A 22274-nucleotide genomic window follows, 5' to 3' on the forward strand; every position below is an offset into this window, starting at 1 on the left:
GTCCAAAGTTTATCTTTTATTAAGAATTCTGTAGTTTTGGGGTGCCTTGGTGGTTCAGTCAGTTAAGTTGGCTGCCTTTGGTTCAGGTCATGAATCTGGGGTCCCAGGATTGAACCCCACATCGGGCTCCCTGCTCAGCGGGAAGCCTGCTTCTCCCTCTCCCTCTGCCTCTGCATGCTGCTCCCCCTGCTTGTACTCTCCCTGTGTGTCACATAAATAAAATCTTAAAAAAAAAAAAAAAGAATTCTGTAGTTTTTATTTAGTGTCCTTTTATCTGTTCCAGAATCCCATCCAGGATAGCACGTAGTCATGCCTCCTTAGGCTCCTCTTAATAGTCATGGTTTCTCAGATGTTCCTTGTTTTTAATGACCTTGATAGTTTGAGGAATACTGGTCAGGTATTTGTAAGAGTGAAGTTGTTTTATAACCTAATCTTTGAAGTGAGATCTTACCACTTTTGGTCATCCTCTGTTGGAAGTGAGGACTAAATCAAGCCCACACTCAAAGGAAGAAGAATTAAACTCCATCTCTTGGAGGAAGGAATATCAAAGAATTTGTGGCCAGGTCTTTAAAACCCTTAAAGCTTGTTAAACCACAGATGGCCAGGACCCACCCCCGCAGGTTTTCATTCGGTAGGTCTGGGGTGGAATCCAGGAGTTTGTATTTCTAGCAAGTTCCCAGAGGATGTTCCTGCTGGTGGTCCAGGGATCTTGCTTTGAGAGTCACTGGGAGCGGGCCTGGGGAAACTTTGGTGTGTGCAAGGAATTAAAAAAAGTTCATCAAGATCTATTTCTTTCAAGATCCTTCTCTTATAGCTATAAGCAGTACTGAAATCAACTCACTGGTTTAACTCTGGATTTTCCCAGTTTGCATGAGACTATTAGCTTAAAAATTTGTATTGCTGTATGAAAGAGGTAGAACAATATTTTAAGTTTATATTAGATGGGATTGATTTCATTTGATTTTCACAGATGCCAGGGAGAGCAATTGGGTATCTCCATCTGACATAAGTAACTGGGACAGAGAAAGGCTAAGTGACTTGTCTAAGGCCACACAGCCAGTTAATGATAGAACAGAGCTTAGGACTGGGCCTTTTGAGCCCTGGACCAGTGCAATTTATATCACACCAGACTCTCTCGTATTGTGTCCCACTTCTAGGACTTTGCCACCTTTTGGAGAAGCATCAGTAGAACTAATCACATGACAGGTGAAGTGATCAAATCAATAGAATACACAGATTGTGTTCACTGGTAGAGAAAAGCATGAAACAAGTGATGTCCTGGCTCAGACAGACCAGCAGCTTAGGTTGGGGGAACCTTCCTTTTTCCTGACTACCACCACTGTCACCAAGTACACTCTAACGTCCGAGTCACACCTGCAAAAGTCATTGGAAGAATCACAGGCTATAGGTCTTCCTTTTGTCTGCCCATCTGCACTAATAGGATTGCTTAGCTCTGCTGGCAAAACACCCAGCTAAAGAGGTTGTCAGTACATCTCTTTTAGGTTTTGGTTTGAATGGAGAGGACGTGGTAATGTATGTATCATACCACCACCATGATGACCAAGATGTATTTGAAAATCTAGAAGTGTAGGCACACCACTGGATGCATTTGAGTGTATGTATTACTTTTCTTTAAATTCAGAATAAAGATACAACTCGTAAGCAAAGAATTGGGTGCACAAATACCCAGTGAAAGCACAAAAGTTCAATAGCTACACACTGATAATTTTATTCAGTGAGAAAATCAGCCTAATCCGATCACAAGAGTGGTCTCCAGTTACATTTTTACCTTTCCTTAGAGAACATTCCACTTTTCCTTTTACTTGATGTTTATATGTTGCCAAAAATAAAGCAAGTTTTTGTGAAAATGGTTGAAGTCAGCAGTACTTCCTCCACCCCCATTAGGAAATCATGATTTCATATACTGAGCCCTGAGTTCAAGGTCACTGGTATGCAGAGAAAACATACTAAACACCTAGTGCAAGCATAGACTCCTATCCAAATGTTGTGGGGCTGGAGGTTGGTGAAGCATTAAAGAGTCAGGGAGCTGTCCTATGGTGGTGGTGGTGGTGGTGGTGGTGGTGATGGTGAGTGAGGGGTATGAAAGATAATGCCAATGACCTTTAATTTGATCCTTTCCCATGGTAGTAGTGGTATGAAACAGCCAGTTGGTGTGAGAGGGAGTATGGGGGTGGGGAGCCCGAAACCCAGTGTCAGTGATGTTAGAATTGATACTGTCCAACGGTGGTTGTGGTGGCATGAAATAGAGGCAATGACTTAATCTTGTCCAAAGATGGTGGCTTCAGGTGGGAAGATGGTGGGGGAGGGTTGTTGGGAACGAGGCTGCGAAACAGAGTGAGTGACCTAACATTCCTGCCCAAAGGTATTCAAAAGGGTGAGGGCATAAGGGTGGGGAGGTGGAGGTGGGGCTGGGGGGTGGAGGCGGTACCGTGGGCCACGTAACAGAGTCAACAGTGACGTGACAATTAAGTCTGTTCAGCGGGTGGGAGGCAGGTGTGAAACATAACCACATTTAATTCTACCCAAGGTGGTCGTGTGGTGGCACGCATGAAACGGCCACTATAGTTAAGTGGTAAAAGGGACGTGAAAACCAAAGTATCAAGATGTAATAAGATCCTGAAGGGCGGTAGCCAGCCCATCCAGGGAAGGCCTCCCGGAAGAGGTGCCTCCCGTTGAGCGGCGCCTTAAACAAGGCGCAGGGCTGGATTCCGGGCGTGCACTTCGGACCTCCTCGTGGTCCGACGGCACCTTCGCTACGGTTGGGCCAAGAAGGACTTAGCCGGGGGGGGGGGGGGAGCGGTACGCAGGGCTGCTGCAGTTGCCGGGAGGGGCCCAGGAGCAGAGGAGGGAGGCGCTGGCATCTGCGCGAACTCAAGCAAAAGAAAGCGAGGGCGGCGGCGGCGAATCAGCGGCCGGCGCGTGCGGCCGCGCGCCCCCCGTATCCCCCGCGCCCTCCGTGCGCCGCGTACGTGCGGCGACCGGCTCCGCCCCCGTAGGCGGGGCCTGGGGAAGCCGCGGGCGGCCGGCCGCGGCCCGGGAGCTGCTGCTGCTGTTGCGGCGGCTGCACCCGCGGCGCCAAGGCCGAGGGGGGAGGCCGGGGTGCGAGCTCGGCTGACGTGCGGGATCCGCGTGGCTCGGCTGCAACGGCTCGTGCGGCTGCCTGAGCGTCTCGACTGGTGTGTGCGCAGCCTCGGCGAGGATGCGGCTTTTCCGGTGGCTGCTGAAGCAGCCGGTGCCTAAGCAGATCGAACGCTACTCGCGTTTCTCGCCATCGCCACTCTCCATCAAGCAGTTCCTAGACTTCGGTGAGTGCGGGGCCGCGGGCCCCCGCGGTCGGTACGGTCCCCACAGCCCCGGGACGCGGGGCCGCTGCCTTCCGGGGCCGCCGCCGCGGGTCTCCGTAGCTCGGGGCAAAGTCCGTGGGAACCGCAGGCGGGGCTCCAGGATGCCCGGGGACTCTCCCGGGGACTCGAATTTCGGGAAGCAGAGGGGGCAGGGCCTGGCATCCGCACACCGGCTGGGGCTTTACCTGGAAACACGGAAACCGCGTCCGAGGACCCTCATCCGGGCGGCACGCCCCAGACCTGCTTCGGTAGCTTCAAATCTACTTGACACAGACCTCACCGTCCTTAAAACTTAGTAGCGGAATGTGGGTGTAGCTTTTTAATGTTTTTATTTGTAGATTCTTTTGTTGTTGTTGTTGTGTTTAGAAACACCTTGAGGTCGAATAAATTACGCAGTGGCATTTTGTTCTTTTTTTGCCCTAAGGTGCTCCCGTGTGCCTGGAGCGGAAGGACTCGAACTGTTGTCCTTTTCGTGTAATGTTAAAGCAGTTAGAGGCCTGGACTACAAACGCCTTAGATGCTGGGGAGGAAAGAACGCGTGGGTTCCTAGCGTCAGAGCAGGTTCTCATACACCCCCGGTCTCGGGGCCAGCACCTTTAGTCTCGCCTCCCCTTTTGTGTCCCACCACCTTCTCCCCGGTCCAGTGGGCTGATGGGCAGCTGACCCGGATTGAGGTGGGAGCGCGGAAGACCCCGCCCTCCCCTTCCCCGAGAGGCCTAGCTGACATGGAAATAGATTCCACCACCTTCTGCTCACGGGATCCTGTTTCCCCAGAGCGGCACCTTTTCAGCCACCGAGCGAATACTTAGAGTTGCTGAAGGCGAGGGAGCTGATTGTGAACCACCTGACAGTGAAAGCCAAGTGCGCACCCAGGTATCCTCCTGGAGTTGAGCATCCTTGAAGCGGAATCCAATGGAGCAGCAGAGATGTTCTAAGCTCTCAAGGGAACCTAATCGGAGTCCCTTCCTGTAATGAATTTTATGTAAATGTAAAGGGACGGTATCCGCTGGGAATAAAAACTAAAAGTGCAGAGGAGGTAGGACACTCCAGGAAGATCAGAGATGCAAAATGTGATGTTGTCTATACTGACGAAGTGGGGATAGGAAGAGAGGACTAGGTTACAGTGGAGACCAAATTAAATTTTAAGAACCCGCTTTGCTGGGGAGTGTTGAGGAGAGTCAGAATTCAATGAGATGTTGATCTTTGCATCTGAAACTGCACTCCTGGAAGCTTTTCAGTAGTTAACCATCTCTGGCCACTTTTGACATTTTATTTTATTTTAATTTTTTTAAGATTTTATTTATTTATTAGACAGATAGAGTCACAAGTAGTCAGAGAGGCAGGCAGAGAGAGAGGGGGAAGCAGGCTCCCTGAGAAGCAGAGAGCCCGATGCTGGGCTCGGGGCTCGATCCCAGGACCCTGGGATCATGACCTGAGCCGAAGGCAGAGGCCTTAACCCACTGAGCCACCCAGGTGCCCCCACTTTTGACATTTTAGAGGTTTGAAGCAGCTCCTGACTTCAGGGTTTAGAAAGAAAATGTCACCGTTGCTGTAAATAGCATGTTTTCCATCTCCAATTTATGGTTTAGAGAAGACTCTGAAGGTATCAGCTTCATGACCTAACCAAGTTAGGTTAATTCACAGTAAAAGGAGCAAAAGGAATCCAGAAATTCCTAATTTCTTCCACCCTCAAAATTGACATGATAGCTCTGCTAGCTTGGCGAAATTTCAGTTGATTTAGGTCTACAGCAAGCTAGTATCTACCCATGTTAATAGGTGTCTTGGCAAGAATGTTACTTGAGTAGGAAAACCACAGTGGGAGATAGTGTTATCATGGAAAACCCATGGGACCACTATCTGGAAATAAGTGTTCTAATTTTTGCTCTGCCACTAACTCAAGAGTGTGGCCTTGCCTGAGTGAACCTCACTGGGGTTCATTTTCCTCATTAAAAACAACGTGTGGATCAGGTAATCTCTAAAACACGGCTCCTGAACTGTGTGATTGTAGTTTCAAAGGAAAAGGGATGAACTTCTGAAAAAAAAAATTACCAAATCTCCTGATAGGTATTTCCCATAAAAGGCTTCTGACCTATTTTGGGAGAGGTGGAGGGATATACTAATCTAGGATAATGGAAGAAGCCTAATAATTGAAGTTTTTTCCCTTATAAGGAAGCACACAGAAGAGCTATATATAACTGTAGTGGAATTTGCTAGAAACTACAAGCCTAGTTTGTAATATCCAGAGACAGGTGGTGGGCAGCCTGTGTTTAATGACAACAACTGGAAGAAGAGTGTTGTCACACATCTTGACTTCTACCTTTCTTTTAGTTCTTCTAGCTCTTGATAGCTCTTTTGTAGAAGGCAGTAGTGTAGGAGTTTGAGAATTTAGAAGGGATGTGGGGATATTTTTAAGGTGAGACAACAACCTTCATGGTTGTTGAAAATGGCAGATGAAGGCCACCTCAAATGCTTAAAGGACCAGCTGGGGAGCGGCAGATGACCACATGAAGCCAGCCAGGTGTGGACCGTGGCAGACTGCAGAAGGTATGTGCTGGCTCAGAAGGGGCAGGTGAGCTGCAACAATTCAGTATATTTGAAAAGACCTGAGGCTCAAACAAAGTGGACATGTGGACCACATTGACCTCTATCTAGGCTGCCACTTGGTGACCTTTCAGATTTTCTCCCTCACTGTCTTACAAACAGGACATAAATTTTTGACTGACCATATTTTTGGACAGGGACCAAAGAAAGCATGTACGTGGCATTCGTTGTCTCAGTATTCTTTATAAGAATGTTAACAAATAAACTGTAGTTTCTATGGCCACTGAAATAGCTTTATTATACTAATCTATCCAACACTAGTAAAATAAGATTATCTTCCTGTTTAAGTGAGGATGAAAACTGGTTGTTACTTCAGAAGCAGTGATTTTATTTTAAAGAAGGGTTTCTCATTCTCAACACTCTTGACATTTGGGGACAGGTCATGGTTGGGGGTGTGTCCTGAGCACCGTTGGAGGTTTACTAAGGCAGCATCACTGGCCTCTACCCACTAGATGCCAGTACCTACGAGACGGCACCAGCCGGGACAACCCAGTGTCCCCAGACAGCCCCATGTCCTCTGGGGGTGGGGGGTGTGGGCAAAGCCAGGCTTTGTGGAAGACCACTGCTGTAAAGCATTTAGATCCGTGGTTTTCATGCCTGGGTCCCATCCCCCAAACTTACATAGATGGTCTGGGGGTGGGGTGTAGGGCACTGGTATTTTTAGAAGATTCCCAGGTTGTTCTTAAGCATAACCAGCATTGAAAACCACTAATTAGATGATCTGCTCTAGAGTACTGTTGCCCTTTCCTATATTTGCCATATTTTACTGTGCCCTTTAAAATAATAAGAGTTTCTTGAACTCGATCTTTGCTTGAAGTAAGGCCTTCCACCCGGTTAGCAATTGTAGCAGGAGTAGCAAGTGTTCTTACTGGATTAGGAGTTCATTCTAAAGGGTGGGGTGTTTTGGTTTTTTTTTTAAATGAGATTTTCTTTTTGGTTTGAGATGGGAGTTACATGGTTTCAAATTCCAAAAGTGCCAAAGGACATAGAAATGTCACCTTCCTACTTTTGTCCACTAGCCTCCCCATTTTTGTGTGTGTGTGTAAATGGCAGCTTGTTATAGTTCTGTCCATATCTTGCTTTTTAAAATTTATACCTTAGGGAGATTTCTATATCTGTATCTACAGTACTTCCTTTTCCTTGTTTAGGGCTTCTGAGAGTTTGTTTATATGACTGTTCTATAACTCATCAGCCAACTCCCTCTTTATGGCTAGTAGGTTGTTTCTCGTCTTCGCCGTGGCAAGCAGTGTTAGCATGAATTGTCCCATACGTGCCTCATTCTGTGTCTGTATGACTGTATATACAGGACATATTCCTGAACATGGGATTACTACCTCAGAGGTGTGTACATTTGAAACTTGCATAAACATTGTCAGATTGCTTTCCCTAGAGGCTGCCTGTTTATCCTCTCCCTAGAAGTTTCCAAGAGTGCCTGTTTTCCTGTGCTCTTACCAAATTGTTGGCAAACTTCTGATAAGTAAAAAGTGTTATCTAGTTAGAATTTTTTCTCCTTGAGTAAATGATTTTCTATTTTGGTTTATTATTATGGAAACTTTTGACCCTTAAAGAACTAGCAAGAAATCAGGTGTTGAACGCTTGGGTTCATTGTCTGAATATCCACATGCTGTTTGTCTTTAGATCTTGTGTGTATGTGCAGTCTCTCAGATTTTCTTGTCAGGTGCCGTTGCTTGTTTCAGAAGACATCTTTTTTTCTATATTACCACCAGTTTATCGTCCAAATATTCTTCTTTAGAGGTTTGGTAGTGGGGTGCCTGGGTGGCTCAGTTGGTTGACAGTCAGATTCTCGCTTTTGGCTCAAGTCACAGTCCCTGGGCTGAGATCGATCCCCACCTCAGGCTGTGGCCCTGGGCATGGAACCTGCTTAAGATTTTCTCCCTCCCTCTCCTCCCCCTTACAAGTTTTTTTTTTTTTTTAAAGATTTTATTTATTTATTTGACAGGCAAAGATCACAAGGAGGCAGAGAGGCAGGCAGAGAGAGAAAGAGAGAGAGAGGGAAGCAGGCTCCCTGCTGAGCAGAGAACCCGATGCGGGACTCGATCCCAGGACCCTGAGATCATGACCTGAGCCGAAGGCAGCGGCTTAACCCACTGAGCCACCCAGGTGCCCCCCCCCTACAAGTTTTAAATAAATAAATAAATAATAAAGTCTTTACAAAAAAAGAGTTGGTAGACTCCCCCTGTACCTTTGAAACCTAGTATGTCTGGGGACTGTTGCTGTTTGACAACTCTCTGTATTCTGTGGTATTGAGCTGTATACATTTTCTGTTTCTTCTGGAGTATATTTTGTTGTATTTCTTTAGAAAAGTATCCTAGTCATTGAGGTTTTAAGTCAACTTGCAGAGCTGAGATAGTAATCTCTTCATTTTCTCTGTGGCTTTTCCTCTTTTTTGTATTTGTTCTCTCCTCCCCTTTCTTGATTAGATTATAGGGCAGTTTATGATTGGATTCCTTTATTCGCTTTATGAGTTTTGTTTTCTAGTTCATCAGTGTCCACTTTGACTTTGTTAATTCCCTCCGACCTCCTCAATCTCCTCACGTTTGTTATTCTTTTCCTTCTGAGTTGGACACTTGGTTTCTTTTCTCTGTGCTCTTTGAGTCCGCAAGGCTTCAGTTACCCCCTCACGGCTTGAGCCGCTGACCTGTCAGTGCCTGGTCCTCGCTCCTGCCAGCTCTCCTGCATCTTCAGACTTCATTTCTTCTGTTAACTAGGAGTTGTTGGAGTTTTTAAATTTTCAGGGCAGGCACATCCTGCATTTTAATTTTTTTTATGTCTAGTTTTGTTGCATTGTGATCCCAGAATGTTATCTGGATGACAAGTTAAAGAACTTGCAGATGTATACTTTGTAGCCCAATCAATATATGGTCATTTCCTGTGACTGTTCCCTTGGGCATCAAAAAGAAGATGAGGTTTTCATCTCAAGTCACAGAATTTGATATACCAGATACACCATATTAATTATGCTATTTGTTTCCTATACCTTTACTTTTATTTTTAATCTACTTGACCCATCATGACCTGAGAGAAGTTCAAGTCTCCTAATAGGATTCTCTTTCTCTGTATCTCTCTGACGGTATTTCCTTCATACCTGTTGGCTGCTGAAACATTCTTAACTGTCATGTCCTCACTTTGAGATGTACCCTTTAGCGATACAGAGTGCTGCCCTCTTGCTGGATTATTGCTTTTGAGCCTGGATTCAACCTTATTTGACATTGAGATTGACATCTTTATTTTCGTCTTGTTTGGATTTTCTGCTGGAACATTGCTGTTTTCTTTTGTGTTTTTTTCCCCTCAGTCTTTCTGAATTACTTTGCCTTAATTATCATCTTGAAATGTAGTGTAAAGTTGGGTTTTGCTTTGTGAATCAAACTTTCTCTTTTGTGTGGCTAAGTTTAACCAAATACATAATGTATTTGTTGATATGAAAGATCTGTTATCTATAGTGATAGACATCTATTATTTTCTCCTACTTTCTATTTTTTTTAAAGATTTTTATTTATTTATTTGACAGAGAGAGCACAAGTAGGCCTAGAGGCAGGTGGGCAGGGAGCAGGCTCCCTGCGATCAACCTGAGCTGAAGGCAAAGGCTTAACCCACTGAGCCACCCAGGCGCCCCTCTCTTGCTTTCTGTTTTTAATGCCTTTATTTTTCTACTGTATTCCATATCTCATTTGCTTTGTTTCATTATAGTTTTTTTTTTAAAAACAATTAGGTTTGAATTTTTGGTTCCTGTGATTATCTTAGGCCTTCTTTGTCCAGTAAGGTCACCACTAGCCGCTTAACCCTCTTTAGCCCTTAAAATGTGGCTAGTGTGACTGAAAAACTGAACTGATTTAGATTTAAATTTAAAGCTGATACTTGATTCAATTGATTGGCAAACTTCTGTGTTTAGAGCAGTTTGGATATGTGACTCTCCCTTAACTGTAAATTTGATGAAATCTAATTATAGGTCAGTTACTTCTGATAGAAATTTAGGTTTTGAATTGAGTTGTGTACAGTGGCTTTCAAGGACTTAATATGAGAAATCTATTTTTATATTGATTCTTTGTAGACATGATAATATTTTGGATATGTTAGATTCAATGAAATGTCAAAACTTTCACCTGTTTCTTCTTGAGTTAATGTGGCTGCTAGGCAGTTTCAAATTACATGTGTCCCACATTATTTTTCAATTGGACTGAGGCTTCAGATAGTATATATAAATTCCTTACTGGGAGTAAGAGAAGTATCACATTTCCATGTTCAGAATAAACATTTACTTCATTTTTCAATATAACTTTTATGGTCTTTTCCTTGTGAACCTGTCACTCTCAGGATTTTTGTACTAATTTTTGTTCATTAAAGGGCAGTTCATGCTAATGGTGGCTCTTCATAAACTTTGTCTCAAGGGAGCTATCCTACCAGCGCAAACAGAGACAAGTAAAAAGCTCTGTCTTGAAATTTCTTAGTTTATTTCTTCTCAGATTATTTCTCTTTATCCTGCTCAAGTGTATGGGCTTCCTCAAATCCAAAACAGAGGATTGTTTTGAAAGGAAATGAATACACAGGGAAGAAAACCTAAAGAAATGACAAGGACTTTACTCAGCTATTTGTTTTTGTGTGTCAAACTACCAACAATAGACCCGAGACAGAGACAATTATCAACCATGAATGGGTGAGCAAATAAAATTGTCATTGTTTGTGGTGTTAAAGGAAAAGAAATGGTAGCTCCTTGTTATATTTGCAAAAATCTGAGTTCTGTCTTTCCATTAAGTAGCTGTTGAATGAAAACTTCTCTTGGTATAAGGGAAGGAGAACTTGGACTGTTGAGATGTAAATTAAAGTCAGAACCTGCTGAATTTTGAATGACTTGATAGGAAATGATTCGCATTTTCATATGGAGCTGCTTTTTATCTTTCAGTCTCTGGCCACGTCTGATTCCTTCTCTCATCACTTTGATTCCCTCCCTGCACACTTACTTCCCATTTGTTCTATTTCCCAGTTCCTTTGCTCTTGTCTTTTGCACAGCTGCACTGGTTTTAAAGGTGTTTGCGGCCGCCCTCCCTTTATTTTATTTTATTCAAAATTGTCTCTTCCCAGAGGGCAGCGCTCGCCCCTGCTTTGGAACCTCTCCCAGCTTCTTCAGCTGTTTGCTGTCTGCAGAGTGGGCGCTCCGTGACTGGTGATTCCTGGCTCCCTGTAAAGGTCATTAAACGCTACACACCTTAGTTGTTATATAAGTTTAAATTTCCATAATGTCCATGCATTTAAATATAGCATCTCCCAGATTAAACCACCGGAAGGCAGGTTGTCTGGCAACTCTGCCCTTTTTTCACAGAAAAGATTCCTACCACCATCACACTCCTTGTGAACCCAGGAGCCTTTAGCCATCAGAAGGCAACAGTTTCCTTATTTTTACTGTTCTTGAGGTTTAAGGGCCCAGCCGCCTTCTATTTTCCTTTAGAAAGTATTTTAAGATAGAAATACCCACTGAAAAGTTGACTTTGGTTTCAAATGACTGCTCTTCGAAAAGTCTTGGTTTTTAAGGTCGTTTTTCTCCGCCGACCCTGATTACCACTGGGGAGAAGAGTGATTCTGTTTCCAGAGGAGATGAAAAGATTTTTTTTTTTTTTTTGGAATTATCATGTTAGAAAAGAGGAAAAACAATTGCATTTTGTTCCCGAGTATGTTTACTTTGTACCTTAACAGATATTTACACGATACACCATTTCTCTAAGCAGGAGGGTTTTTCTACTGGGAGGAGTTGGCAAGAATTAGACTAACCTGTTGGGAGACAGAAGCCTACTATTGAGAATTAAAGGGCCATAGAGTGATTTCAGTTAGGGTAAAGATGTCTAACTTGACTTCATGCATCTTGATCAGTATTTAGCTTAAAGTCAGAATTGGCCCTTTGGGGCCTTCATGATCAGATAGGGTTGGATTTCAATGTAATCTGGCTCATCAGGCTCAGGGTGCTTCAACTGTGGCTCTGGCTTGCCTATCTTGCAGTTTTGTGTGCGAGTCTATAGTCTTTCTTTTTAAAGACTTTTTAAAAAATTTTTTTATTTATTCATTTGATGGAAAGAGATCACAAGTAGGCTGAGAGGCAGGCAGAGAGAGAGAGGAGGAAGCAGGCTCCCTGCTGAGCATGACCTGAGCTGAAGGCAGAGGCTTTAACCCACTGAGCCACCCAGGCGCCCCGGGGAGTCTGTAGTCTTGAAGAGGGGGAGACTTGGCCACACTTGCTGACCTCCCGATGGGTGGTGTCCTCCCACCTGAGCTTAGGAAATTCGCTAGGCTCTTGGCACGATTTGAGAAACCTTGGATTTCTTACCGGATGGAATCAGAAAATATCACTGCTTTTGCTTTTCCTTTTCCTTTCTGTCACATGGGCATTTAAGCACTTGACTTCCATGATAAACTGAAGTCAGAGTTGGGCACATACTTTTGTTTTAGGAATACCATAGTGGAAGATAGGTAGTCCAACTCTATAGCCCGAGAGCCAGCCCCTGTTTTGTTCTGTTTGTTAATTGGTAGACTTTATTTTGAATAGTTCTAGGTTCACCACAAAACTGAGCAGGAAGTACAGGGAGCTAGCGCCCACATACAGCCTTCCTCACTACCAGCATCGTGCACCAGTGTGTTAACAGTCTGTGAGCCAACACTGGCTCAGCATCGTTACCCAGAGTCCATAGTTTACGTTAGGTATCCGCTCTGTGTTGCTTGCTCTGTGGGTTTTGGTGACACCTGTTTTTGTAAAGAAACTTTTGTTGGAACATGTCTGTTTATTACATACTGTCTGTGGCTTGAAGATCTGTTTCTCCCATTTGCTAGTGAGAGTGAATCTTGACTGTCTGGAGCATAGCTTGGAGTTAGGTAAGCCTTTTTCAGGGTATTGGTGGTTTCCCTATAGGGTATGTGCCCCTGAGTGGAATTACCATGTGGAGGGCAAAGTTCATGAAGTGTACTGGTTTCTCCACAGCCCTGCCACAGTGAGGTTTCATGATTTTGATTGTATAGTGGGTAACACAGAAGCTAAACATTTTCCCTTTTTTTCCTGTGTGGGTTTATGCTATGCATTTTGTGTGTAAATTGTCCTTGACCATTTACTAACTAGAATCTGGAGTTTCAATCATTTGCATGAATTCCCTGTATCTCTTTGGCATAGTAACCTGTTGTGCTGTGCAAAATATTGTTTGCATCTGGGTCCCCTTTTTTGGTAAAGGAATTATCCAAGTATACAATTAAAGGCATTTGGAAAGAATATCACCATTAATTCTTCCATCCATTGTTTTTTGTGATAGCCTTGGAGCTTTTGCCTATTTATTTATGTATGTTCATGCTGAATGTTGGTTTCCTTCTTATTTAGAGCACAGTCTGAGTTTTTATATACTCGGTCATTTACAGTGCTCTTATCATGGTCAGATTTAGCACCTGTAGCATTTTGCAGATTGTTCCTAAACCCCTCTGGAATTCCTTGCCCTTTCTGATGGGACTCTCGTAGCTAACTCACTTTTGCTCTGTTCTGTTGTCTAGTTGCATAACAACAGTTATTAAGACCTCAAATCTTTCTTTGTTGTTTCTGTTTTATCACATGCTAAGTTCACAGAGTAGTTTCTATTTGCGGATTCTAGTCAGTGAGACAACTTTATTAATTTTCACTAAATATATGTTAACTTTTGCCTTGTAATTTGTCTTGAAATTTGGTGACAGTAGTTCCTTATTACCATAAATTTTTAGAAATTCTAGCTGTTCTTGCCCACCTATTCTTGGTAAATTAGTGAACTTACAGGAAAGTGTGCTAAGGGCACTGTGGGTGGCTCGCCTGGCGTTAATAGAAACTAACCCAACCCGGAAGCATTCAGCTAGCCCATTGCACTTCTGTGGGGGTGAGCCAGTCAGTTGACCTCCATACTTCCCCTGGGGACAGAGCTGGGTTTGGTGGAGAGCCCTGGTGGTATCCTTCATACCCCTCAAGGAGAAACCTAGTCCTGGTCAGTGTCTCATCTTCGCAGAGATGATACTTTCTGCCATAACGAATGGCACAAAAATCACAGTAAACTATTACATTAACAAAGGTCTATATTTATACTCCCTCTCATTGAATAGTTGGAGCTCTAACCAAATTGTAGATTATTTCCTGAAGCATCACACAAGCTGTCGTGATTTTATTTTCATTCTGAGACTTGGTATGTGATTCCACTGGATCATTCGAGTTGTACCAGTCGAGCTTGCTTTCTTATTATTAGGGCATGGAGGTCAGTATATAATAGTTTCACTGTTGGGAATAAATTACTAAGTATCCCTAACATTTTCCTGGAGCAGAAAGTTAAATATTCCCCAGTGTCTCCTTGGCCAGAAAACAGTAGTGTCCTTTGAGATTGGTAACATACCTATCTTTTCCCAACAAATTGTTAGGTTTTCACAGACCAGAGCATACTCCAGGTTTTATCTGAACCTTTCCTTGGCTCTGTTCTAGTAAAGTACAATGTTTCCTTAAACTTGGTAGCAGAAATTCCATGTATAAATTTGGCTAATTCCTCTGCTTCCCATGTTAAATAGAAAGCAAATGGTAATCAGCATTGTGTTCTTCCTATACTGGTCAGGTAATGAGCTCAAGTGGGCACTTTCTTTCTGATCATCCCTTTAGCTACCTGATCGCGGTGAGTGTCCCTGTCTCTAGAAACGGCCTTTTGTATAGAGGAAGACCACTTCTTCGGTTAGCCTTTTTCCCAGATTCTCTGCCATGGCCTCTCAGGCCTACATTCTACTATTCCTGCTTCTGTAACCTCGGCTTGGCTTCAGTAGCTGTTCAAGGAGGAAATGAAAATGGACTCTTTGGAAACTGAAAAACAACGAGTAGATTCAGCTAGCATTTTCGGAGTACTTACCAACACTGGTGTAAAATACAGTATCGTAGACTTCTCACACCAGTGTGTGTGTTACAAATGGAGACACTGAGGTTCAGGGCAGGCAAGAAAAATACCCACACGTACAGTAGAGCCAGGGGACCCAGGACATGCTCATCTAACCGCCCCTCTGTAGTGAGGAAGTAGCCAAGGATCGGGCGCAGTGTGGGAACAAAACACCCCAGGGGAAGGAGCGCCAAGTGCCCTGTCGCCATTTGTCAAGGGTCACGGCATCCTGAAGGGCAGCCACTTCCTTCGTGGATGTGTTCAGCAGTCTTGATCTTTCCCATGTAGGATCATCTGGAAAAGGAGAAACAGGAGAGTTGGTAACGCTGAGAAGTCTCTTAAGACTTTGAGGACTTTCTTGGTCAGTTTCCTAAGAGGCTGAAACAAATCTCAAACATGAAAATAGAGATTAAAAATAGATGGGTAAATATCCCCTGTCGGAGCCTAAGGAGGTTTTTTGTTTTTTAAGATTTTATTTATTTATTTGACAGACAGAGATCACAAGTAGGCAGAGAGAGGCAGGCAGAGAGAGAGAGAGAGAGAGGAGGAAGCAGGCTCCGGGTGGAACAGAGAGTCCGAGGTGGGGCTCGAACCCAAGACCCTGGGGTCACGACCTGAGCCAAAGGCAGAGGCTTTAACCCACTGAGCCACCCAGGCGCCTCGCCTAAGGAGGTTTTGATTTGTTTTCGTTGGTTGGATTTTTTGTGAATCACATTAGTCAGTGGTCTTTAGTCCTGCTGCTGGTGAGAATAATCTAGAGTGGTGTATGGTGGTGGTGGTGTGTGTGTGTGTGTCTGTACGCACGCATGTATGCGCACATGCGTGCACACTCACCGTGCACACCATGCACACTCATACGCATACGCATGCCTAAAACTAGTGACACCTGCCCCCACTGAGGCCCATTAAATCAGTCTCTGGAGGCAGGGGCTGCTGCAGTGTTGGTACGGTGGAGGTACCCAGGTGATTGTCATGTGTTAAGAACGACTGCATTAGGTCCAGTAGACTCTGCCTAAGCCTAAGGGCTGTGAACCAGGGAAGGGCATGTGTGAGATGCTAAAGGTTGACCCTTAAGTAGTTTAGGAGTCCATCAGGATTACTTGTACACCTGGATTTGGGGTGAAGTGGAAATTGAGAAGCTTTGGGAAATTGTCAAGGCATAATCACTACCTTTGGGAAACTTATGGATAAATGAGAAGCAGGGGGAAATACATAGATTTATATGTGCTAGCCAGAATTGACGAACCCTGTGGCTTTGTGGCATGCTTTCCTGCTGTCTCTGCCTCTCCCTCGAAGGTTTGTGTAATAGGGGTGGTTTCTGGGAATGTGTGACGTTTACCCTCTTGTCCTGCATCCAGAGTGCCCTTGGAGGCTTTCTGGGTGGAGAACACAATTAGAAGAACACAGAGAAAAGTGTGTACTATTTTTCTTGATTTTTGGCTTCTTCCCTTGGCTGCCTTCTTGTAGCAGTGCTCTCTCCAGACTTGTTCCAGAATTGGCATTAGGCAAGGTTGGTGTAGGATAAATAACTAGAGATACAACCCCAAATCTAACCCTCTCAGGTTCACCCAATGGGAGCTTGAGCTTAGAGATCATCTCTCCAACCTCCCCAATTTTGTATGTGGCAAAGTCAAAGTCCCAGGCAAGGAAGAGCCTATCTGAATCACTGGCTGGATGTTGACTTGACACCTTCGCCACCTTTTCCAGGGTAACCCAGAAATTATTCTCTCTAGGAGGCAAAGGGAACTTACATTTGTGTACCATTCTCTGCCAAGCACAACAGCAGGCAGATGTGGCTGTAATTCTCCCCACATCCAGGTGCAGTCGATACTTGCATTTCCTGGATGGAGATGCCGAAGCTTAGAGGATTTAAATATCTTGCCTAAGTAAAGTTAGGGGCAAGACCACACTTAAAATTCAAGTAGATGGAGTTTTTCTTTCTTTCTTTTTCTTTAGAAAGGGAGGGGGAGCCGTAGGGGAAGAGGGACAGGGAGAAAGAGAAATCTCTAGCAGACTCCACACCTAGCATGGGGCTGGACATGGGGCTTGATCTCATAACCCTGAGATCACCACCTGAGCCGAAATCAAGAGTCAGGCGCAGAACTAACTGGGCCACCCAGGTGCCCCTCAAGGGGATGGAGCTTTTAAGCCTGTGCCTTTTTCAATTCAACGTCGTATACCATTTCGTTTAACATAATATGCCACTACCCCAGTGCACTTCTTTCCAGCGAGCATGGTCTCTGTTAGTAATGTGAAGGTTTTGTCTGAATTTGTTCTGCTAGATGATCCGGAAGTCACGTACTCTACCGCTCCTCTAGTCTTACCTAACTCTCAGGCTGGTTGGTACCTGTTTCATTTACTTGCACTGAAACGGTTCTTATTCTGAGGGCCACCCCCCCTTGTTTACCTGCTTATCATCTGTGGGAATACGAGCAGCAGTCTGTGTGGACTTGTACTCCAATCTTAATTTCTGGTGCCCCCCCCCACCCCACAGTAGCACATGCAGGCAAATCCCCCAATCCCACTACATTGCAGTGTCTTTAGCTACAGAATAGAAATGAATAGTGTCTAATCCCAGGCTTGCCGTCCCGGTGAGATGGAGGACGTGTAGCACAGTGTGTGGCACATGGTCAGTGCTCGGTTGATGTTGGCTCTGCTTTTATTATGGGAAGCCAGTGACACAGCATTTCCTGGATGAAGTCAGCTTCCTGCTAAGAATAAAAGCTGCATAGGGAGCTCTTAACCTTGAATGTTAATTACCTTAAAGTTTGTTGGCTGAAGGTCCCAGCTCTAAAAACTGATCATTTTCCAAGAAACATAGCACTTTCAGTTCATTTGTGCTTTTGAGTGCTCCTGGCTTTGGTCAGATCCTGTTGATTCGCTGTAACGGTCAGCTTAACATTTTGCTCTGGTTCACCTCGAAAATGAGTACACGGTGACCTTTACTTAAATGTTCCTGCTTCCGAGACAACAAGGCATCCTGTAATTTACCAGTCCACCGTTAGGACTAGATCCTAAAGCCCCTTCTGGAATTGGGCTGATATGAGTCTCTGTGCTGGCTTTGCCTACAGTTGTCACTCACATGCTCTAGCAGGTCGAAGCTGTGTTTGTGATAATCAGTTCTGAACACGTCCACACCTCCCCCCCTCCCCCACTCTCTGGCCTGACAGACTATACTGACAGTACTACCACTTTGTTACCACCTTCCTTCCTACCTTTGGCTCCTCCTCCCTTAACTTGAAGGATCTGATACCTTTGACCAAACATACAGAACAGAGCCTGCTCTCTATAAGAGGAATTTACCATTACCAGCAAATACGACCTAGCATCCCTGAATTGTATTTGCTACAGTAAGTTCATATGGAAACTTAGTATTTTGATTTTCAGTTCTAATCAGGAAATACCTGCGGTGTGTTGCATATTGTGCTGGTAGACTCTGCGGTGTCTGAGGCGTTCTGGGACCCACAGGACATAGGACTCAGTGGGTGGGGGGCGAGGCGGAGGGGTTGCCCAGGTAGAGGACACAGACTGTGGCCTCGCAGTGAAATCTGTTCACACCTGGCATGCAGAAGGGCAGGTTTCTCACTAATCTCTTCATGGACACATACCTACCTTCAAAGTGTAAATGGGATTCTAAAGAGAGAAGATCAGGGCGCCAGTGGGTGCTACTCACTCACTTTCCCTCAGTACAGAGGTAGAGGCCCCGCGGGGAGGGTCCAGTAACCCTCACCTGCCTTAATTAAGAACCCCATCATGATCACCCTGTATCCCTTTTTACTACAAGAACAACAAAAATCAGGGCACCTGTGTGGGTTCAGTCAGCTAAGAAGCATCTGCCTTCAGCTTAGGTCATGATCTCAGGGTCCTGGGATGGAGCCTGACGTCCCTGGGATCCTGCTTCTTTCTCCCTCTCTACCATCCCCTTCCCCGCCCCGTTTGTGCTCTTGTGTGTGCGCGCTCACTCTCTCTTGTTGTTGTTGTTTTTCTTTTTTAAAAAAAGATTTTATTTATTTATTTGATTGAGAGAGAGAGAGTCCAAACAGGGGGAGCAATAGAGGGAGAGGGAGAGACAGACTATCCGCTGAGCAGGGAGCCTGATGATGCACGGCTCGATCCCAGGAGCCCCGGGATCATGACCTGAGCTGAAGGCAGACGCTTCTTAGCTGACTGAACCACACAGGCGCCTTCTCTTCTTCTGTTGAATGAATAAATAAAATCCTTAAAAAGAACAGTGGAAGTCATTACATGACCATGAGCTTCCCACCTCCACTACATATGGTGGCACATTCTGTATGAGATTTTGATATTCTTTGTAGAAAAATCAAATGGCTCTAGTTATTAGAAGACCTTTTTTTTTTTTTAAGAAAAAAAAAAAAGACTACTTTTAAGGGGCCCCTGGGTGACTCAGTCCATTGAGTGTCTGACTCTTGGTTTTGACTTCGATCATAATCTCAGAGTCGTGAGATTTAGGTTGTTTACAGTGTCCCTCCCATATCTTTATTTGAAAAAATTTTAGACCTTAGGAAAAGTTGTAAGAATAAGAAAGTCAACACCCACGTCTGGCACCTAAATCCAGCAGTTACTTTGCCATATGTGCTTTTTCTCTCTCCCCTCCCCATCCATCCCTCTTCCTGTCTCCTTTCCTCCCCCTTTCTCTACATGCGCTTTTCTGGCTGAACCACTGGAGAGTAAGCTGTAGGTGTCACCATGACACCTAGATAGTAAGTATGCGTATCCTAAGTGTAAGAGTATTCTGCTGATGGCTGCTTATCACCATGATACGCTTACCACACTTGGGGAATTTCTCATTGATATCTGAATATTCAAATCTCCCCTCATGGCTCTTGCCTTCAGTATTGGACAGCTCAGGTCTAGAACATACTCCAAAGGTACTGTGGTCGAGCAGGCTGCTGAGCTAGATGCAGCAGAGCCCAGGAGACGCTTCTGCCCCAGGAAGGTCCCACAGATAGAGGTGGGGGTGACAGCTACGGCTGGCTGGCTGAAAACCACAGAATGCCCCAGAAGTCTGCAAACCGTAGGGTTACCCTGCACCCTGGCCATAGGAACATGAGTAGGCAGGCAGTTATCTGTAGGTCAAGTAAAGGGCAAAAGGAGGCTCTTCTCTACTGACACTACGTGAACTACTCAAGGAGGATTAGGGATCCTGCTGCGGTGTTGGGACCCCACCAAAAAGCCCTAAGTAACCAGATATTTGGGGTCCTCACTTAGTTGGTCTTTGAAGGCTGCTTCACTGAAGCGTTACTGAACAAGTGTAGACCACCAGATGTCTGAGGGAGTCCCATGGTGAGGAAGAGAGACTAGCTGTGTGACTTACTGAGCCTGAGTCATAAAAGGCCATGCAGAGTCACCTTGTTTACCGAACCCTGGCAAGAGTCCGGCTAACCCAAGGTGGCCATGCTGTGCGGAAGCCCATGGAGAGTCCACCAGTGAGTGCTCTGGTAGGTGAGCCTGGCTGGCAGATAATTGGCCCGAGGTTCAGGCTTGTGAATGAGAAGCCTTCTGAAGCTTCCAGTTCCAGACTGTCTAGTCACTGCCCACCCCCCTCCAGGCCTAGCCTTAGTGTTTTCCAGGTGAGGTCCCAGACAAGCCATCCTTCCTGTGTCCTGTCTGAATTTCTAACCCACAGTGTCGGTTATGTTAACAAAATAGACATTGGACTGAAAGAAGTAGTGTGATGTCTGGATGTTGTTGGGGCATTGAATTTGATAGGGGATGAAGTGTGTGTGAAATCTGTGGTCTTTGGCTCTTTGGTTCTGAAGTTTCTGGCTCACCGTTAGAAATAACAACCAAAACAGTCTGGCCTAGACTGGAGGCAGCCTCAAGTTTGGTAGAACCCCAAGTTACCTCTGTTGATCTCTATTTATATTCAGGAATAAGTTTTTCCTAATAAAGGAAAACTGAAACTTCTCAAGCAGTGAAGTAGTATTTCTAGACACAGAGTAAACATTTTTAAAGTATGCAAAGCTCTTCTTTTGAAAGACAATTCAATTAATCTTTGCTTAGCCCTGGTTAAGTCCAAAAATTAATTACCTAGGATCCTAAAATTCAGTGTTTTCAAAAGATCGCAATCTTATAAAAGATGTAAGTGGAGAAAAGCCAGAGTTGTCCCTAAAGTATTTTTTCACTTATATTTTACCCGTTTTAACATGGTTAATAGTCAAAATACATTGCAGATGCAAATATTTAGTTGGCAGTATTTAGGGGAAAAAAATCGAGCATAACTAGAATGAGCTGATCATTCTGTTGGTCTCTGAGGTCTTGCTGTAAGTTTTTTTTCCTTACTTGCTCTCCTTTTTCACTCCCTGGTTCCCTTATTGCCTCTTCCAAACCATCCTCCACCAAGTGTTAAAACTGAAAAACGTGGACAGAGAGAGCCCTCGAGTCATCCAGACAGGGGACTCTCCATTTTGGGGGGCATGTACTCAACCCTCGGCTTTAATTTTAAAATACATTATCAGGTCATTTGATCAACTGCAGAAATATTCTGCATCCTATAAAGGAATCAGAAAGAGGATTAAAAATATACCAGACATACAGGCCACTAGGGAAACCAGGTATAAGGAGTTAGTCTGAACTCTTGCTCTCAGAAGGCTGGTCAGACGTTCCTTTCTGACCATAACTGTCACTGAGACGGCTCCCTGCACTTGCTTTAAAGTCGTTTGTGTTTCTCTGTCTACTCATCCTATGTCTGGGTGAGTGGAAAGTCATTTGGAACTTCTCTACTCAAAGCAGATCATACCTTTTGCAAATGCAGTAATTGTCTCCAGCTTCTCAGTGAAAGGGCAAAGTATGAGAAACAGAGGACAGAATGGGGCACCTGGGTGGCACAGTCAGTTGAGGGTCTGACTCTTGGTTTCGGCTCAGGTCATGATCCCAGGGTTCTGGAATCGAGCCTTGTGTCTGACTCTGTGCCGGGCATGGAGTCAGCTTCAGAGTTTCAGTACCTCTCGCTCTGCCCCCACTGAGATAAATAAATACATCTTAAAAAAGAAAAGAAAAACAGAGAACAGAAGAGAATTGAAGGGTCATCAAATGAGCATGAAAACCTGAAGAAATCCGAACGAATGTCGTTAAACCAGTGACTTCTTTGCATTCGCCAAGTCCGAATGTTCCCTGCCCTTCACCCCCTCTTTCATCATCCTCTGAGCTGATGCTGGGGAAAAATGTAACTGGTAAAACTGAATAAGGTGAAGCATACAGAGAAATGCAGAATAAAAATAGAAAATTAAAATTGAGGAATGTAGAGAAGCCAAGTCAGTGGGGAAAAAATGAAGCTGAATAACTGGAAAGAATCACTGGAAAATACTCAGTCTGCCAGAAGACTTATAAAACCTGAAGCCTTTTAGAGGACGTTCAGTTGAAACCAAAAGGCTTT

General features: G+C 44.6%; 1 protein-coding gene across 1 annotated transcript in view; it reads left to right on the plus strand.

Moving 5' to 3' along the window:
* The first annotated feature begins 3013 nt into the window (after positions 1 to 3013).
* Positions 3014 to 22274, plus strand: part of PDK3 (pyruvate dehydrogenase kinase 3) — a 78035-nt gene continuing 58774 nt past the window's right edge. Inside the window, exon 1 of the mRNA XM_059156712.1 lies at positions 3014 to 3326. Within this exon, the coding sequence (XP_059012695.1) occupies positions 3221 to 3326 (106 nt within the window). The 5' untranslated portion in view covers positions 3014 to 3220. The remainder of the gene's footprint in view (positions 3327 to 22274) is intronic.

Source organism: Mustela lutreola, chromosome X (assembly GCF_030435805.1).
Source record: "Mustela lutreola isolate mMusLut2 chromosome X, mMusLut2.pri, whole genome shotgun sequence".
Taxonomy (NCBI): domain Eukaryota; kingdom Metazoa; phylum Chordata; class Mammalia; order Carnivora; family Mustelidae; genus Mustela; species Mustela lutreola.